At 34.7% G+C, this 21454-nt stretch overlaps 1 protein-coding gene across 3 annotated transcripts in view; it reads left to right on the top strand.

The window, feature by feature from the left end:
• LOC120419483 (syndecan) overlaps positions 1–21454 on the top strand; it is a 69941-nt gene extending 48487 nt beyond the window's left edge. For all 3 annotated transcript variants that reach the window (XM_039582168.2, XM_039582167.2, XM_039582166.2), the window contains exons 4-5: positions 6333–6596; positions 18264–21454. In XM_039582168.2, the coding sequence (XP_039438102.1) occupies positions 6333–6596; positions 18264–18436 (437 nt within the window). In that variant the 3' untranslated portion in view covers positions 18437–21454. The remainder of the gene's footprint in view (positions 1–6332; positions 6597–18263) is intronic.

Below are 21454 nucleotides of genomic sequence, written 5' to 3'. Positions count from 1 at the left end.
TGCGGATCCGGAATGTGACTGCAAAGAGTTTGATAGACTAGCTCGAAGGTATATTGACTGCCTCGTTGACTCCGCCGATGAGAAACTTATTGCCTACGGAGTGGCGGCTGGATTGATCGTTGTAATTTTGGGGGTGATTGCAATATACTCATTTTCGTTGAAATGTCAAGACACCCAAGTGTCGTAAGCCGTTAAACTGTTGACTCTGTTACAAATCAGGCTAGCAGATAATGACATCGAGGTTAATATCTAGATACAAAGTCACGGAAAACACAACATTTTTTGATAGTTTATTCAAGGCATTGCGATCAAAATGCTGCTTCTGTTACTCCTGGTCATTCTCCCCGAAGCAACCCCAAAACTAATCTGCGTGCTGAGCGACTGTTCCATTGACGGAGCCGAACCCGCCCATCCCAACTGCACCTTGAACCACTTCCTAACAGAAAACCTAACACCCGTGATTCAACGAGAATCTGCTCAAAGCGGTACCAACTCCAAAGGATCATTCCTAGACATAATTGAAAGTAATTCGGAACCCTTTTGCGTAGCAATGGAGGTTATGTTTGTCACACAAAACGAGGATAATATCGATCCAAGCAAGCTCCAACTTTCAGCACGCTGCCGCCAAAAGGGAATGTACAATTACGATTTAACGCTGGAATTAGTGCGGCATGTTCCGAGTGGTCGTTTGAAGTGTTTCCGGCGCTTTGAAAACGAGACAGATCAATGCAAAAGGGTGCGGAATGATCGTCTGCGGTTGACGACTCTCGATGGGGGTGGAATGAGGGTTGAAAATTTGAATCGTAACGGAAAAATCCTTGGTGGACTTGATTTCGAGAAGGAAAAAGTTGGGCCAGTCCAAAATGAACCGTGCGATTGCAAAAAATATGAACGGCTTTCTGAAAAGTATTTGTTCTGTGAAGAGGATGGTGCTGTTGGCTTGGATGATTCAATTGAGAAATATGTTGCCTATGTTATTGCTGCTTTTTACGTTGCCATTGTTGGGATATCAGTTTTGGCATATTTCCTGTTTTTGAAAAGTGATTGAAGTTTATTTGCTTGTGTTGTGTTGAAATCATAAAATAAAATCAAAAATCAATTAATACAATGCTAAAACGTGTTGATTCAGTGTAAGTCCTTTTTATATTACAACAATTTCAACAATAAACTACAGATATTGTAACGCACCGTTTTAACCACTTAAAAAATGTTGATAACGTGATTTTTTAAACCTGTTGCAGTATAAGTTCAAGTTCTTTTCAATAAAAATATTTTCAAAACTTTCATATTATTCTTAAACATTATTGAAAATTAATGTTTTTGGGTAATTTTTTCGACTGGTGAATTTTCATGAGGTTCACATTTTTAGACATTTTTTAGGTAAAATTACTCTAAAAGAGGTAATATTCAACTAACCAAATTTTCAATCTTCCAAAATACAACTTTTTTTTTCTGTGCTCGTTTTCAAAGTCATATTTTTCCAAATATTGTAAGCAAGGCACTGAAATAAGATTTTTGAAAAATTGTTTCAGCGCAATCTATTTTTAATTTGAAAATTCGACTTGAAAAAGCGGGTTATTTTTTTTTAATGCTTCATTACCTCTAACTTTTCTCAAGACACAGGTTTTTGAATATTTGAATAGCCTTTTTGATTAATTATATGAAAACTTGTATGTACGAGAAAAAAACAAACAAAAATATTAAATTTCATTTAGGGGAGATGGGGGTAGGACGGCCACCCTAAGTTAGAAGTCTCATAAAATTTACACAACAGATTATTTTGATCTCAAATTACGTACATGTTGTTCTACTAGCAGTCCATTATAAAAATGACATAAATTAGTTGGTCGAAAAACCAATTTTCAATACTTTTCAGCAATTTAAAAAAAAATTGAAATTGTATATGACCGATTCTTAGCACTTGTTTACCAAGCAGTCATTTTTTCAAGTTGAACTTTGGATGGTTCTGATAATTTTCCATGTTTTCCAACTATTTGAACAACACAAAAAACATATTTCCACACCAAAGTTCCTATTCTAAACATATCTGTGAGAAAAATTTGTAAAATGTATAAACGCTGAAATTTTTTAATTTTCCCAAATTTTTTAAATAATTGCTCAAATTAATGGATGGAATGCAGATATTTAATCATTCTAAACGGAATTTTATAGTAAAATGACTCTTTTATAAGCCCTCTTATTGACAAAAGCAGATTCTGTAGGTATAAAATTATACAGGACATTTAAAAAGGGGGTATATAGAAGCGTTGTCCCGTCACGAAAAATGACAATTGTTTAATTTGCAATAGTTCGTGAAATCGGATTTGCATCATATTTTGGATTCTCTTCGTACTCGGAAAATCCTTTGAAATGCTTATTAGAAATCGAAAATTGGTCAAAAGGAACCAGAGTTACGACTGACGCAAGTTTGCGTTGTCCCGTCACGCCAATTTTTTGGTCAAGGCACGAATTCAAAAAAGGTGCTCATTTGTCGTGTCGATCTAGACTAAATCGACACTCCTGAATCCAAATTTTCCTGAGTCTCAAAGGGAAGCGAGATATTCAAGATGGCGTCTAATATGGCGGCTGAATGGAAAAACCACCATGAAAGGATTTTTAAGTTCAATCAACTAGTCAAATTTAACTAATTTGGGGTCGCTGAACTCGAATATGAGCCATATAATACTCCAAAGTACTCAGGGAATGTGCAATCCAAGATGGCGGCCAAGATGGCGAACCTAGAATATTTGATTTTTTTATACAGACATGTAACTGGCAGTCAACAGGTCAAATTTAATTAATTTCGGGATGATGAACTCGAATATAATCATTAGAATATTCTGAAGTCCTTAAAATAGTCTATGCAGAATAATGCCAAATACGGTGACAGATAAATAAATAAGTAGCTAAATAGCTAGCTTCGCCATATTGGCCGCCATCTTGAATTGCACATTCCCTGAGTACTCTGGAGTATTATATGGCTCATATTCGAGTTCAGCGACTCCAAATTAGTTAAATTTGATCCGTTGATTGCCTGTTACATATCTAATAAAAAATCTGGCTTCGCCATATTGGCCGCCATCTTGGATTGCACATTTTCTGCGCATTCCCTGAGTATTTTGGAATATTCTAGGGCTCATATTCGAGTTCAGCAAACCTTTATTGAATTTGACCTGTTCATTGCCAGTTACATTTCTTCATAAAATATCGAATATTCTAGCACCGCCATATTGGCCGCCATCTTGGATTTCACATTCCCTGAATACTTTGGAGTATTCTAGGAGTCATATTCGAGCTCAGCGACCCTAAATTAGTTCAAGTTGACTAGTCAGTAGAGATTTTCACAATTGCTTCATTCCGTGACGGGACAACGCGAGCAAAACCCTCTTTTACAAAATATCTGCGTTGTCCCGTCACGAAAAGAAGTACCTGTCAAATCAACAAAATTTGACGAAATTGGGTGATCCAGGAAGCAAAATCTTCGTTTTTCATTTTAGAAACAAGTGTAGAAAAAGGTTTTTCCAAAAACTTACTAGGAGAGCAGAGTTCTTCACTTTTGTGTATAAAAATCGCAATGATCCAATTGTACGATGTTGTCCCGTCACGCTACATTTGTATCTCACTTGACTCAAACTTTGTGTTTTTAAATGTTTGCTGGAGTGAATCTTATTGGAAATTTAATGTACTTTCCAAATTTGTATAAACATTGGTACCTTTTCCCACAGATTTTAAAGTTATCCGCAAAAAACTGAAAACATATGCGTACAAACGTTGTCCCGTCACGAAAGAATCGGTCATATATATATAGAATACGCGGGGTAAGACGGCCACTCATGTGGAGTAAGACGGTCAGTACTTTAAATTAACCTTAATAACTTTGCTAAATCCACCAAAACACCTACATAGTTGGTTGAACAGACTTCTCTGAACATAATAACTATTTTGGTTGAAAAAAATCAGGTTTCAAATGTGAAGAAAAATGCTGCTTAACACTGGAACGCCCAACGCATGTCCAACTTACACGGACGCCCAAGCCTCCCAAAAAAGTTGGAACGGTAACTTCAACTCGCTGGTTCTCGGGCATAACTCACCCAATCAAGACGATTCTTTTTTCTAGTGATTTGTTAGGATGTCTAGATGATCCTAGAACTTTGCAGAACTCAATTTGATCAAATCTGTGATTTTTGCGACCAAAAACATCGTTCCAACTTTTTCAAAAACACTGCCTCCGCGGAATTTTTGGCGAATTTTTTTTTACACGCGAAAAAAAAAGTTGGAACGATGTTTTTGATCGCAAAAATTACAGATTTGATCAAATTGAGTTCTGCAAAGTTCTAGGATCATCTAGACATCCTAACAAATCACTGGAAAAAAGAATCGTCTTGATTGGGTGAGTTATGCCCAAGAACCAGCGAGTTGAAGTTACCGTTCCAACTTTTTTGGAGCCTTGGGCGTTGGAATGTTAAAAAATTTAATATTTTGGCTCAGTGAATTTCATATTATTGCGACAACATTTTATGTAAAACTGTGAATTTTTACTACAAAACAAACACAATTTGATGCAAAATAATTAGTTTTTGTATTTCGATAAGAATAAGTAAATCAAAATTATGTAAACTATATTAAATTCACGATTTTTATGAAAAGTTTGATAGGATTTCATACTATTCAATAAGTTTTGCTGAGAATGTTGTCGAAACGGTAGTTATCAGCATTTTGATTAAAAATGGATAGTTTTATTGAAAATGCTTTTCCTTATCTACAAATATGTCTTAATAGTCAAAAATCCGTCAAAAATATAACCTATATCAAATAAAATGTACAAATTCCGGGTGGCCGTCTTACCCCCGGAGGAGGTGGCCAAATATTTTTTTTAATTTTTTTGCAAATAGCTCATCGCCTTTTTTTAATTTTTCCGAGGGACATAATCTATGGAAAATTTCAATTTAACATGAAAAAATATTTGAAGACAGGAAAACATGTTGTTATCTAACAAAAATGCCTAAGTTGTAGTTCATGAAAGTTACATCCAGTTTCAAGTTAAAAAATTAGTTGTTTATTTTGAGCATTTTTTATACTATTTCAAACAATATGTTTGGCAAAGGTGACTCCATATGCATTATTTACCGTGAGGAACAGTATTGCTAAACATTTTAGTAATATTCATTAGTATACTTATTAAAACAGTGGGGTGGCCATCTTACCACGCCTGGCCGTCTTACCCCCAGCTCCCCTACAAAATAAATAAAATAATGCACAAACCTTTTACAAAAATTCACCGTCTTGAACTGAATGATATGAACTACAAATATTTTTATTGAAAAATTCAGCGAACTTCGCATAAGAATGAGCCTGAGCGTTTGATTTGACAGACTTACAAAATTTTTGGCAATTTTAAATAGGTATATCAGAAATTAAATAAATGATTTTCTATTTTTTAAATTTTGATTTATTTTTTTTATGCCCGCATTCCAGCAAATTTCAGTCAAAATAAACTTGCAAAGCTAAATTCTTATACGAAATTAGGGTTTTTGTTGAATACCGCAGGATTGGTATCAACATTTGAGGATCTGTGAAGGTCAAACATTGAAAGCTGCACAAAATGGTGTTCTTAACTCGTTTTGTCCCAAAACCGACATGCGACATTTTAATTTCCGATAATAATAATTTTAGGATTTTAGAATCGAACCTAACATTACAAAAAAATGTAAAAGAAGTATTTTTCTAACTTAAAAAATAGGCTTGATTTAAAAATAAAAGTTATTTTATAGAAATATAGTAGAAAATTTCACAAAATAAATTAAATACTGAATTTCGACCCAACTGTTTCCGAGATATCCTCAGTTGCAAAATTAGGACTGAGGAATTCAAACAGAAGCTGCTTGATAGTCATATCGTAGACCCACCGCTAGTGGTTTGGATACTGACATAAACGATCTGACTGACATGCATCTTCTCCAATTATACACGTCACAATCACTGAGTTTTGGTCAAAATCGAACCTACTAAGAAATGATTAAAAGAGCCAAATGGTTAGATTTGAGTGATTTTAACTCGAAAAATCACAGCGTGTCAAAGCCTTCATAACATCGTTTCTTGGAAGGCATGTCGTTGACCTTTATTTTTAACGCGTTACAGATCATAAGTGTGCCCTTTCGACGCTTTACCAACCTCAACTATTACATTCATAAGTCGTTACTAGTGTACTGATCATGCATGGCCTTTTTAAGATAGTTTTAAGTAATTTGTGTGTTAAGCGATCTTCAACAAAACCAAATTTACTAATTATCATCTTTATACCCAAAACAAAAAAAAAACCTCCACTTCAACAGTGTCAACCGGCACCGGCAAGGACGGCAAATCGTCGTCCGGCGGCACCAGCATAAAGCACTCGCCGGACGGGGACCTCGAGATCAGCCAGACGCAGCACATTACGCCGACGAACGGTGAGGGCGGCGCTGGCGGAAGCGGTGGCACTGGCCACGACAGCACCAACAACAACAACAACGCGTACGGCGGCAGCGGCGTGTTGATCATGAACGCCAAGAATGAGGACCGGACCGCCAGCTTCTTCGCGCAGCCGGGCATTCTCGCAGGTACGTGTGTCGGTCATCTATAGTCCTTTCGAAACTATGTTTATTATTCAAATTGTTCCATTGTTTTTTTGAATTTTTGAGCTCTCAAATACCATTTTACGCATAATTGTGCGAAGTCACAAAAAGTTTCCTATATACATGATACATTTATGCATAGAACGGTTGAAAAAGCCATAAAAAATAAGCTGGATGTATTAATACTGGTGATATCAAATATCCCAGAACTCCGTTTATGGATTTTTTTTTTATTTGGCTCAAACTTTGGGGTGCGGGGAACTTTCCTATGACCAAAGAAGACATTTTGTGTCATTGATTCATCCATACAAGTCTCTATAATTTTTTTTGCAGCTGTCCATGCAAAAATGCTTCGTTAATATTCGAAAATCTGTATCTTTTGAAGGAATTTTCTGATCGCTTTGGTGTCTTTGGCAAATTTGTAGGTTTTGATGCGGTCTATTCAGAAAAAATAAAATAACAAGTTCCCAAAATCAGTTTTAAAAAATTAAAATATTTTATTTTTTTGAAATTAAGTGTTTAGGGGACACAAACTCGCAACTTTTTTACCATAGAGAAGTGCGGGCAAAAATTGCAGCCGCCGCACAGTGGGCAAAAACGGGTGAAAAAACGGATCTTTTGATGCCCCCAGTTTCTGCCTATCAAAAGTGTAAAAAATTACGAGGAATCTTTTGGTGGTACTCTCATTAGCGCAAATGACGGGAAGTGGTCCATTTTACCCCATTTTGTCTTTTTCAGAGTGTTTTTCTCGAATATCTTCAACTGCCGTAGTTTGCCGCACTTCTAAAGTATTTTATTTTACGTAAAAAATCACGAGAAATGGCGGCAAATGACGACAAACAAATTTGCTTCTGCCACTCACTCATGAACTGCCACAAACGCTCGTGCATTCGTTTATTTACTTAACCAAGCACGCAGTGTAAAACTTCTTCTTCCACTTACTTTCACTACCTTTTTTTGCTCTCGCTTCTAATGTGATATTCTACTTACAACAACTCCCCCTTCCAAAGGGCCGCACTACTCGAAATTGGGTCATACGCCTCTCCAGATGTCAACAGCAACGCCACAGATAAGGGAATGTGTTTTTCTTCATTTTTTTTTTAAATAAAAAAGCCTGAAAATTTTGTATTTTTTCCAAGAAAAACATTGTGTAATCAAAAGTAAACTGTTAAAAAAAATTGGTCATTTTTGGTTTGTTTTTACTTCAAGTTGAACAAAAAAAATAACTAAAAGTATTTTTGCAATTCCGTCGTGAAACTACTTACTTTTCCTGGCATTCTTGAACGACGAAATAGTCTACTTTTCTGTACCAAAAATAACAGAATCGAATAGCAACACTTTTCAAAATAAATGCTGAAAAGTTCTACTTTTCAGCACTTGTTTCGAAAAGTAACACTTTTCAATATTTTTTTGATTTAAACGATTTATTGACAACATACATGAAAATTTAACTTAAAATTTCACTCAATGGGTGTTTTTCGGAATTGCAAAAAATGTTGTATGGAACTCGTTGCAAAACTTGATTTTTTCAGCACTCTTCGTATTTATCCAACTCGGTGAACCTCGTTGGATAAATGTACGACTCGTGCTGAAAAAATCCTCTTTTGCAACTTGTTGCATAAACTACTATTTTAGAACTATTTCTGGACTTATTTTTTGCTTTTTTTGTCTTCCTCACTTTACTGAAATCACTTCAAAATTTCTTAATTTGACCTCCCAGACCCAACTTCACGTATACATATCAACTCAGAAATTGTGGTGGGATGTCGATCAAAAAATTGTCACTAGATTATCTCGGCACTGGCTGAACCAATTTTGTCCGTTTTGTATTCATTTGATCCGTTTTGGGATTCCATAACACAGAAAAAAAAAATACGGTAATATTACATCTGGGAAGGAGTACCACTTTTCTGGTGTAATGTCACTTTTTCAGTCTAAATTGATGTAAAATAATTGAGGTAATTTTCAACCTTCTAAAATTACAAAAAAAAATATTGTAAAGTCGCTATTGAAAGTATTAGGTTTAGCTAAGTACTTCAAAAGTTATGCTAAAAAATGGTTTTGGCTAAATTCCTAAAGATTGGAACAAGATTGGTTTATGTAAGAAAACTCGTCATTTTTAGAATGGTATTTAAAAGACCTTTCCAACGAGTAAAAAAAACGATCCGACGAGCTTCCAAAAAATACACTTCGAATAATCGAATCACAAAAAAAAAGAATATTTGTATGAACCCTAAACTACGTGATTTAGAATTTTCAAATCCAATATAAAATTATTGAAGAAAAAAAATGCATGATGTAATTTAATAAATCAACTATTCGAATTTGACTAAAATGGGGTCGCAGAACTCTAATTCGATGTTTAAACTAAGAAAACAAAAAAAAATAAAAAAAAAATTGATCATGATTCTATTATCCTAAGTTAATCCATTATTCCCTTTAGTACTTTTTTAAAACCGGATCTCAGATGTTTTGATAAATAATATTGTTCGAATTTATTTGGCAAATTATCGTTGGATATAGAATTATCGTGTTTTTTTTAAATATCAAAAACCTGAACCAACAAAAATTTGCTTTTCTTTCAAGAAGCATAAAATGCACAAAAGAACAAAGAGAAAAAAAAGTCGACTGAAAATTTAATTTTAGTTTTAAAATTATTTTTAATAACTTTTTTGTCCAGTTTTTGAATGTTTTGCATAAAACTCATACCTCCTCAGATTTTGCATCATCACGCACAGAAAATGTCTTTTATAGTCCACTGAAACATATAAAAAATCGAAAATAAAAAAAAAATTTTTAGAAGTTTTGCTTTTAAATAAGGCCGTTGCAAATATTTTTGAATGTACCTTGACTCTGGTCAAATTCGAGGGGGAGGGGGTAAAAAAATATAATAATTGAAATAACAAGCACATTTTAATGTAAATGAGTTTTAACATGTATTTTGCACCTGCCCAGTAGTATTACAATCATTAGTTTTCAAAATATCTAAGCATTGACGAACTCTTTTACTCTACAAAGGAATTTCACAAAAATTCAAAATATTTTTGGTCGATCCCAGACATGCTAAATATGATTTTTAAATGCAGGAAAATGCATTTGATTTTGTTTTCAGTTGATAAGACTTCTATTTCCATTACCATTTGTATTTTTTTGAAAAAAAAATATTTTGCCCCCTCATTTTTCAGCCCAATTTTAAAAGGGGAGGAGGGGGACAAAAGCTTTAAAAAATATTTGCAACGGCCTAATAAAAAGTTAAAAAAAATATCGGAAAAAAAATCCGAGTACAATTTTTTCCAAAAAGTCCTAATAATTATAACATTTCATACTGTACATAGGGGAAACATACCCTTTCTAATCAAACACCTATCTTCGTCATATGAAGAGTTTGATGCTCGATTAAAGCGCCAAAAATACTATTTAGGCTATAAACTTATAAGCAACAGCAACGCCTCAAACAAGCACGTAAATTTATGCCATTTACTGGCCAAAAAGATCAAATTTAATGCACTTTTGATCATAATTTCTATTTTGCGAGACCATTTCTCATCATTTTGGTGGCACACACATCCACACGCAAGATGAGAGGTTAACTGCTTAACGAAAGTCGCCATCAATATCTTTTCACTTGCGCTAACGATTTCAAAGCGCTTAAGATATAAAATTGCTTCCAACTACCGGCAACATGTTCTTTTGCACGTTAGTTAGTCACCCACTTGAAAAATAATCCCGAAACATGTAAATAATTAGCAAGCGCCATAAAAAAAACAAACGCGCTAAATCTTTTGACGTTTCAATTTTAACTACCCATTCCAATCGAAGGATGAAGAAAACCGAGCGAGAAGCGAAGGCAAATAAAGAACAAAGGGTGGCCACCAAAACCACCAACACCACCAACATGCTGGTGCAGCGCCTGTTGGAGTGAGCAAGTGCTGCCAGGAAACTTTCGCTATAAATGCGACTTTTCGTGAGTGTTCGCTTAAAATTTCATCAATTTTGGCAGCACTAAGCAAACCCAAAAGAACACTGGAAGAAAAAAAGAACTAAGCTGGAAATAAGAAAATGGGCGTGGCCCAATGCACTCGACTGATTAGAATGCATTTTTGAAATATTTTTTTTAAATGCTTGTTAAAGAAATAGCATAACTTTTAATAAAAGTGAAAATAAACATAAATGTTCACAAAAAGTTGCTCTACTCGCTGGTGTACTTGGTTTGAGTGAATTTCAAGGAACAATCCAGATTATCCAGCATCATTCAAACACGACCGCTTATTAGGCTTAAAATGGGCATATTTCCCCTAATACCCATTTTGTATGACAAGCCCCCAAAATTGTATGGAGACTTTTATGGAAAAATTAATGATGCAAAATTGTTTCTTATGAAACAGGATATGCAGTTTCATCTAAATAAAAAAAAATACAGAGAAAAGTCGATTTGCGAAATCGTAACGAACCACTCACTTACAAATTTTAAAAATTTAAGTTGAAAATTTTAATTGTGTTTTATTTGAGATTGAATTATTTTTTTTCATTTTCACCGAATCGAACTTTTTTGTGAGGCTTAGGGTGCCCAGAATATGGGACGTTTTTTTTTTTCAAAACCTCGCTCCACAAGCTGATTATTGTTCCTTGAGCTATTTTAGGACTATGGGTCAAATATGAGCAAAATCGGTCAACATTTACCCATTGATACTCGAGGGTGAATTTTGTATGGGAAAAATCGGAAAAATGTATGAAAAACCCAATTTTCTTACAGTTTGGTCTGCGGGGCGCGCAACTTTCATCCAAATATTCTCAAAAGTGAGATTATAATTGGAAATTTAATGTTCTACAACTTTATAGAATATGCCAAAGCTGTAAAACTGGATCCTGAAAAGTTATTAGCGATTTAAAAATGTCATTTTTGGATGAAAAAAAAAATACACCGACTTGAGGCTCGAGTATCAATGGGTAAATCATAACCAATTTAGCTCAAAATTTACACAGATGCTTAAAATAACCCAAGAAACCATTTTCCGCTTTTTGGAGCAGGGATTTTTTTTCTGGGTACCCTAGTAAGGCTATATCTCATAAACTAATTTCTCGATTTCAAGAGATTTTAAATTATCAAAGAAAATTTGCAAAGCTTTTCAAAAATAGCTGACTTTCAAGATATGTCAGTTAAAATTTTAGCCCAATTGGTCTATCTCAAAAATTCAATTCAGACAATTGGTTTGAGTGAATTTCAAGGAACAATCCAGATTATCCAGCATCATTCAAACACGACCGCTTATTAGGCTTAAAATGGGCATATTTCCCCTAATACCCATTTTGTATGACAAGCCCCCAAAATTGTATGGAGACTTTTATGGAAAAATTAATGATGCAAAATTGTTTCTTATGAAACAGGATATGCAGTTTCATCTAAATAAAAAAAAATACAGAGAAAAGTCGATTTGCGAAATCGTAACGAACCACTCACTTACAAATTTTAAAAATTTAAGTTGAAAATTTTAATTGTGTTTTATTTGAGATTGAATTATTTTTTTTCATTTTCACCGAATCGAACTTTTTTGTGAGGCTTAGGGTGCCCAGAATATGGGACGTTTTTTTTTTTTTCAAAACCTCGCTCCACAAGCTGATTATTGTTCCTTGAGCTATTTTAGGACTCTGGGTCAAATATGAGCAAAATCGGTCAACATTTACCCATTGATACTCGAGGGTGAATTTTGTATGGGAAAAATCGGAAAAATGTATGAAAAACCCAATTTTCTTACAGTTTGGTCTGCGGGGCGCGCAACTTTCATCCAAATATTCTCAAAAGTGAGATTATAATTGGAAATTTAATGTTCTACAACTTTATAGAATATGCCAAAGCTGTAAAACTGGATCCTGAAAAGTTATTAGCGATTTAAAAATGTCATTTTTGGATGAAAAAAAAAATACACCGACTTGAGGCTCGAGTATCAATAGGTAAATCATAACCAATTTAGCTCAAAATTTACACAGATGCTTAAAATAACCCAAGAAACCATTTTCCGCTTTTTGGAGCAGGGATTTTTTTTCTGGGTACCCTAGTAAGGCTATATCTCATAAACTAATTTCTCGATTTCAAGAGATTTTAAATTATCAAAGAAAATTTGCAAAGCTTTTCAAAAATAGCTGACTTTCAAGATATGTCAGTTAAAATTTTAGCCCAATTGGTCTATCTCAAAAATTCAATTCAGACAATTGGCTATTCAATTCCAACTTGCCAAAAACTTAAAAAAACCTGGTCCATTTGTCTGTGCTCTCTCACACAAGTAGCATGTACCAAAGCAAGGCAGAAACGCTGAAGGTGGCAAAAATTAGCTATGCCCACGTGATTAATGGACAAAGTCACTTTCCTGCGCCAGGCAGGAACAGTGTCCCTCCCCCTTTCCTCCTCCCTCCAATGCCGGGCCTTTGCAAAATCCACTCCCCGACAAACAAGTCGTTCAAATTCATAAACACACTCCGAGAGGCCTAGAGGAGTGGAACCTGTGCCGGCCCCATACGGCCAGATGGTAGTGCTTTTGCGGTAATTTCGGATTATTTATTAAGGTCGTCCCAAACCAATTCGTCGTCGAAGTTGGTTGTTTTTGGTGGGAAAGAGGGGGGGGGACACCCTTAACAGCAGCGCTCTCTTATTTAACTTTCTTATTAATGTGCAAATAATTTATTGTTCTTGACCTTCCCACCTTTTCCATCAACCAGCGAAGGTCGCCCCTGTGTCAACAACTACATCAAAAACATAAAAACCAAGCCAAAGGGATTTAGTTGATTGGGCCCTTCCATTAAAATTCAGCCAAACTTTTCGCTTTTTAGTCGGCTTAACGAGCCAACTTTGTGCCCCGGCTCGTAATTAATTTCGTTCAACCCAGCAGCGACCAAAGCCAGGAGAACCGTGAGCCTCGTCGCCGTCATTAAAATTTAAATCCAATTTCGCAAAATCAATGCCTTTGTCTCGCAAATGAGTCCTTCCTTTTTGCGATAGATGGATGGATGGATGGGCAAAAGTCGATAGGAAATTGTTCCGGAGCCGGATTTCGGAACCGGCGAGTTGGTGGAATAATGGGAAGCTGGATATTCTTGGCATTGTTTGTTTCTGGAATTAAAAATAACTAATTATGATTTGCTAAAACTAAGAAATTCTCTACGAAATCGGCTAATTTCATGCACTTTTATTTTGTATTTACAGTTCAGACTTGATCATTCGAAGTTCTGAATAACCGAAGGTTTGTATGGGACCTTGGATAATCACGAATCACAAAAAAAAAAATATTTTTGTGTTTTTAACATAAAATTCGAGTTCTGCGACCCCATATTAGTCAAATTTTAGTTGTTGATTGTCTATTAAAAAATAAAATGCATTTTTTCAATATTTAATCATCGCCATTTTGGCCGCCATCTTGGATTAAAAATTCTGAATCATTTTAGTGTAGTCCAGGGGTCATACTTAAGCTCAACAATCAAAAATTAGACAACGAAAAAAAGAATCGTGGTTCGATTATCTGAAGTGAAATTTTTCCGGGGCCTTCGTATAATCGAGTCTGGACTGTATTTTGATTTGGCTCAAACTTTCTAGGGACCTATTCTTGTCCAAAGGATCCATTTTGTGGCATTGGTTCACCTAAACAAGGCTCCATACAAATAAAAAAAAACAAAAAAAAATAAAATAAGGTATTTTTTCATCTTCGTTTTTTTTAAATAATTTAGCAGACAAATTCCCGCAATTTTTGAGCTATATAGTATAACTGACCAAAATTTTGCAAAGCAAATATGATTTCTTTAATGTTGTCAGAAAAAACAAAAAAAAAGAAAATTTACTTACTTCCGTTTTTTAATGGACTTTTTTAACTTGTGAAGTACTGCAATTTGGGGTGAATCGGGACTACAGTCTGAATAGGGACAGCAGTTTTTAGAGCACTTAAAGCTTTTGAATTTGGAAATGGATGTACATATTTTGTTGGCCTGAGTCTTTTCTAACCGAAACCAACCAGAAAAATCAAAATATTGTGCTCCAACATGGTTAAAACTGCTGTCCTAATTCGCCCCATGTGTCCCGATTGACCCCAGTTTACGGTACTTTACAGAAATGTTGCTTGTTGCTCCAGATGTGAACCGATTTTTTTAGGAAAGTGTTCATTTCTGAAAAAAAGATCGAAAGTTTCAGAAAAATGTCCATTAAATATGTCTAAAAAAGCAGGATACGGTATGTCCACGCATCCTCCCTCCCCTGTAGATTCTGTGTAGTGTGATACTTTGTCCTAAGGGGTAATTTTTGTCCCTGATCACGAATCCGAGCTCCATTTTTGATATCTTGTTACAGAGGAGCGGTATCACCCCTTTCATTTTTGAATAGGTTCATACTTAGCACATCTACATGACGAAATCCAGTCTACAACACGCTAAGATCACCATCCCCATGCAAATGCGAATGCTTAAAATAAAAGATTTAAAAAAGGTCTTAGTTTTTTTGTTGCATTTTTTTATGCTTGAAAACTATTCGATAAAGAAGTATATCTTCAATATTTTATGGGTTTTTCCCATTCGACCTTGTGTCATTCGAGTTTTTGTCATACATATTGTTTTAATCGATTTTATTATACATAATAATACAGCCATTCCACGTCAAACAGGAAGTCTCCAAATCAAAAGTGCTCCGATTTGGCTCAAATTTGGAGTGGGGGTTCTTTGGCCCAAATAATTAGACCCGTATTTTTTTGTTTGGCGATTAGGGTGGTCCTATCCGAAATAGAGTGGTCCAAAAAATGACATTTTTCGTCGATTTTCGCAAAAACCAAATTTTTCAAAAAATCATATCTCCGGAACGGCTGAACCAATTTTAGAGCGCCACAATTCAAAAGAAATGTTATTAGTTCGACTTTTAAAGAAAAATATGTTGAGGTCCAAAAAAACTAGATGAATATTTGAAAAGGTCCTATGAAAATTTCATTTGCCGTTTTCAAGGTCTCGGGACCAAAGAGCCCATGTCTGAAAATATTTTTCCCTGATTCCTTGTAATATTTTACATAACATATCAAAAAATTGCGGATACGTTTCGGAGATATGATTTTTTTAACATAAAAACTGGGTTTCTCGACGCGCCGCGCGCAAAAATGGGAAAATGACGAAAACGGGTAAAAATAAACTTTTTTCACTAAAACTGCGATAACTTGAAAATTTCAGCGATGACCTATACATGTCCGGGTACCAAAATTTTCATAATTGAAAGACGCAACTTTGAACCCGAGACCTTGAAAACGGCAAATGAAATTTTCATAGGAAAAATGTAGTTTTTGCGAAAATCGACGAAAAATGCCATTTTTTGGACCACCCTATTTCGGATAGGACCACCCTAAGCGCCAAACAAAAAAATATGGGTCTGATTCTTTGGGCCAAAGAACCCCCACTCCAAATTTGAGGCAAATCGGAGCACTTTTGATTTGGAGACTTCCTTTTTGACGTGGAATGGCTGAATAATCGTACTGAAATTATACCAATGTTTAATTAAATTGCATCAAAATCGAATGTTTTTCACTCACAGATAAACAGAAACCAACGTTTTATAATTTTTATCGAAAATTTATCACTTTCACACCAGAAATATTTTTTACATTAATAATCGGATAATAAGTTTCTAAGATAACATCACTTGAAAATTTAGGGCCGAATCGATAGCACTTAAAAAAACTTAATTTTCGTTATTAGATTTTTTTACAAAACCATATCTAGCCAGCAAAGGTAAGATCTGTAAATTCAAAAATTGAAAATTGTACAGAATTTTCTAATTGCTCGATTTTCAAAGTACCAAAGACAAATGTCAGGAAATTTGCTTAGCCTTTTAAAAATATCAAAAAATACTTTTCGTGTGCAAATTTGGTTTTGCTTTAATTTTTTATATTTTTTTTGTCTAGGCTTTCTTTTTTTAAACGGTACACATCACCCAGAGCTTTTGCACCCAGATTTTTGTTACAGATATTTTAGTATCTTCATAACTGCGGGAACTATCGATATAATTTTATATTCATTCATAAAAAATATGAAAATTTATATTCCAAGTCATGGTATTAACATTTGAATAAAAAAAGGTGTTTTAAAATGCATTTACACCTGCCCAATTGTTTTGCAATCATTGGTTTTCAAAATATCCAAGTATTGAAGTTTTTTTTTTCGCAAAAAGGATTGCACTACTGTGCAACGAAATTTTACAAAAAATGTTAATATTTTTGATCGATCCCAGACATACTAAACATGATTTTAAACGCAGGAATATGCTTTTCTAATTGTTTTCAGTTAAGATAAGACTTCTATTTCCATTAAAATTTTGAACTTTTTAGAAAAAAAATGTTTTTGCTCGCTAATTTTTCGGAAAGATTTTCAAGGGGGGCAATAAACTTTCAAAATATTTGAAACGGCCTGAGAAGTTAAATTTGAAAAATGTATTTTTAATGTACCATTTTTTCCAAACGGTTCTAATCATAACCTACAACTTTGCCGAAGACATCAAATCGATCAGAAAATCCCTTCTCAAGATAGAGATTTTTGAATATTTGCAAGGTAATTTTCTATGGATAGCCTCCAAATTTGTATGGAGATTTGTATGGATAAACCACGTGGACACTTTTTTGAGAATCTCAACCCCCGCCCCCCCCCCCTCGTGGACTATTGTCCATACAAAAAAAACTTTTTTGTATGGATCGTGGACAATCGCAATACCCCCCCCCCCCCCCCCTAAAGTGTTCACGTGGTTTATGGGTGGTCCCGATGGAAAATGCTTTATTTGAATCGAATCAAACCAATAAATACAAAAATTAAAAACAGATTTTTTGGCGAAAATCTTGAAAAATGCTATTTGTCATTTGACCAAACAAAAATAAAATATTTGTTTAAAAGATAAGATTAACCCTCTACAATTCAACCCCGCCTTTAGACGGGCTTCGGTTTAAAAAATCGCCGAAAATCCATTTTTCAACCAACTTTCAACTCAACTTTAGCAGTGTTTTTTACTAAAATTTCTTATATTTTAAGTAAAAATAAGTATGCAGTAATTTTTCTAGTGCCCCAGACTATGCCTCTACACATTTATTTACAATTTTAATGATAATTTTATAGCAGAAAATGTGAAAAACATGCAAAAAATTTAAAAAGTTACTTAAAAAATTCGATGGGCAAAATGTAATGATAGGAGGTGATAGAATAGGCCAAATACTACCGAATACAAACATAAACTTAACAAGATAAATGCAAATTAAAATACTAAAAATGAAACAAGAAAAAGATAAAACAAGAGAAGTAAAGTTTTTCGTAGAACAAAAGTTGCTCAAAATAACCTCCTAAACACGGGAAAAATAAAAAAAATCGAATAAAAAATTTGGGCAGTAGAGTGTTAAACTGCTTTCTTTCAAACATTTTAGTCAAAAAAAAGTTGTCAACTTTTCAAATCAATTTTATTATCGAAAAAAGAGAAAGACACTGAGTACGAGTGCAGTTCTCCGTTCTCTCGAGTTCCCCCATTTGCATTACACCATTTTACGAGAAATCGAGAGAAACGAGAGTTGCTCTCTTGCTTACTATCTTGCCGCAATGTTCTCATTACTCACGGTTTCGTTTTAAAATCTCATTGGATTATTCTTTTTTATTTATTTTTTCCAGCTGTGATCGGCGGCGCGGTGGTCGGCCTGCTCTGCGCCATCCTCGTCGTCATGTTCATCGTGTACCGGATGCGGAAAAAGGACGAGGGCAGCTACGCGCTGGACGAGCCGAAGCGGTCGCCGACGGCCAACACCTACGCCAAGAACGCCAACAATCGCGAGTTTTACGCCTGAGACTACTCGATCGACTCCAGCGACGGTGATTTGTAAGCAAATAGTGTGAGAAGGACAGAGAGAGAGAGAGAAGGTAACAGTAGTAGCGGGAGAAAATCACAAACACACACACACACTCAAATTGAAAAAGGGAAGAGCAAGTAACGAAAAGTCACTCAACGCTGTAGAGTCGCGAACGCGATGAACGAAGAAACTGAGAGGGAGAAATTTGAAGCAAACTGAAGCGATCGTGGTAGGCTTGGGCGACGCTCTCGCAAGAGAGAGAGCGTGAACGCGCGCTGGTGCGCGCCGCTCGCGGCCTACTTTTGCGTTGTTTGTTTTTGGAAAATGATTTTTTTTTATTTAGGTTTTCCTTCCTGATTTTTTTTTTTACTTTTAAAATTATCGTATCGTGATGGAGTAAAATCGGCAGCATTTATCTTGTGTACGGCGCAAGGAGGAAAAAGGTATGGTAAAACAAAACAAACTCATTCTTACAGAACAGAAAAGGCAAAGTTTAAACGTAATAAGGAAAGGCTACAAGTTAATAGAGTATAGATGTTACATATTTATAAAGAAAAAGGCATGCTAATGATTCGCAGAACGTAAGAGAGAACAAATAAACGTTTTATTTTTAAACTGAGGCAGTCTTTTTTTTCTTTCTGTTTTTGGTTCGCATTTTTTCAAGGCAACTATTTTATTTTTATTTTTTCGAACGAGTATTTATAGGGCAAAAATCTGATTACTAATACACTTTGTGAGGGAGAAAGATGACGATTAATACTTTATTGTTAAAGTATGGTATAAAACAAATGAAATACGCTGTATAGGACGAAAGCATATATTAAAGAAAAAAAAACTATTATTTATACAATTACTTATAACTTTTTTTTAAAAGGAAGATAAAACAAAACAATAATCCTTAACACAGAGCAGAATTAGTTAAAATTAAACCTATAGCAATAAAGTGCAAACAAACAAAAAAACAACCCATTTAAAGGAATCGTTTCGCAAAGCCAACAAGAAAAGGTAGCTTTTTGGGCGCGTTAAATGTTAGGGCAAACGGTGAATTGACTTTCTCTCAGTGTGCGAAAAATGAAATCGGGTAACGGTGCGAATAATGGTCGAATTTTCGGTTTTCAGACTTTTTAACCCCCAATTTTTTTGAGTTTGTTGGGTTTGAACACACGCGAATTGAAATGACTACAAAAAACAGAGCAGATTTTATAAAGAAAAAAAAAGAGATACACACTTAAAGCAAAAAATAGTAGGTAGAAATTTCTCTCAGTCGTTTTAAATGAAATCTAAAATTTGCGCCAGCAAAAAAAAAACAGTAAATTGTGGATAAGAAGACTTTTTAACTGTTTTATTTTTTTCGTAGAGGAAACGGGTGTGGGCTGCCCGGCGTACGATTCGACGGGTTTTCCCCCGGTTCCGGGACGCGGGAAATGTGCATTTTTTCGAGGGCAGATTAGAAAGAAGGGAAAAATATCATATAAAAACTAGCTTTTTGAATTACAGCAAACCAACTATTGCAAACAAAGAAAAACAAATAAAACGATTTGCTATTATAATTGTCATTGTAACTAGCATAGTAATTTGTAAAACGATGTTACACCGATGTAGAGAGAAGAAAAACATTTTTTGTTGCATTTTGACCACCTCTGAAAAAAAAGCCAACGCAAAATAAACCACAAAAGAAGCTGTATTGGATGGATCATTTAATATCTAGATGGAAATGCTAAGCAAACAAAAAATCAATAATCACAGAAAAGAAGAAAAAATAACTCTCACACGAACACACTAATCTCTCTTTGAATTCTTAAGAACGCAAAGAGTAGAGGCACTAGAGAATTACAACAGAAAGAGAACGCAAAAATCGCCTGCCGCATTTGAGTTGCGCAAAAATCGAACAAAAAAAACACGTCCAAGCTCTGAGGCACACCCTTTCTCACTAACCAAAACTAACCAACTAAACAAAGAACAAAAAATGCTCTCAAGCAAGTAAAAAGAATCGCTTGACATCCCTAACTAAACAGTGAACGCCACCCCCCGCAGAAAAAAAATTCAAGATGGCCTAAACTCAAACACAAACACAGAATTGCGACGAGCGCCCTAATTTCCCACCAAAAGTAGTTTTGCATAAAACAAAAAAAAAACAATTCTCATTTAATTTCAACCACTCACACGCGCTGCTAGAGACTGATTTCAGTTTTTTTATTTCCCCCTCAAAAAAGTAGTAAAATAAAAAAATCATCGTAATAAACATTTTGTGCCATTCAAGTTTTTTTTTAAGTTTAGCTGCTAAATCACTCTTGAAAGCTGGGTGAACAATTTCTTCTGATTTTCTCTACTCGCTATTCTCTTCAACCACCACCACTCACTTTGGAATCTCCAACCCCCCAAACTTAACACAGAAAAAAAAAATAAAAAAATAAACAATAAATTAACAGGCGGCTTGCATTTAGAACAGTTTTGAGTTTCGCTTTGCTGAAAATGAAATTAAAAAAAAACATGAATACGTAAAACATTCCGTAAAAAAAAACACTCTTACCAACAACAACAACTATTTCTCTTCAAGTCCCCCGCAAACAAAACTGAAACAAAAACAGTAAAACACACACGCAAACATCTACCAACTGAAATTTACGGCGAAGTTAAAAACAAAACAAACACACACTTTTAGGCGAGTTATGGAACAAAAAATCAACTTGAAAAAAATTATACCAGTAATTGTGGAGTGAAGCGAAAACATAAAATTATGAAAGACTCACTCACAGAACGCGGAGAGAAAAGCTCTAGAATATCCCAGAAAGAATGCGTCAGCAACAACTAAACAAAAAAACAAAACAAGATATCCGCGATGTGAGGTGGAGAATGAATTAAAAAAAATAAAAAAAAATGAAAAGAGCGATGAAGAAACAGAAAAAAATGCATAACAAAAAATCATTAGAAATATTACTAATATATAAGTTTAATATACAACATCACATATGTAAGGGACAATGTAAATAAAGAAGTCTTTACAGTGTAACGGAA

This window comes from Culex pipiens, chromosome 3 (genome assembly GCF_016801865.2).
Source record: "Culex pipiens pallens isolate TS chromosome 3, TS_CPP_V2, whole genome shotgun sequence".
Taxonomy (NCBI): Eukaryota; Metazoa; Arthropoda; class Insecta; order Diptera; family Culicidae; genus Culex; species Culex pipiens.
The sequence above is the reverse complement of the archived record's forward strand: the minus strand, read 5'-3'. Positions and strand labels throughout refer to the sequence as shown.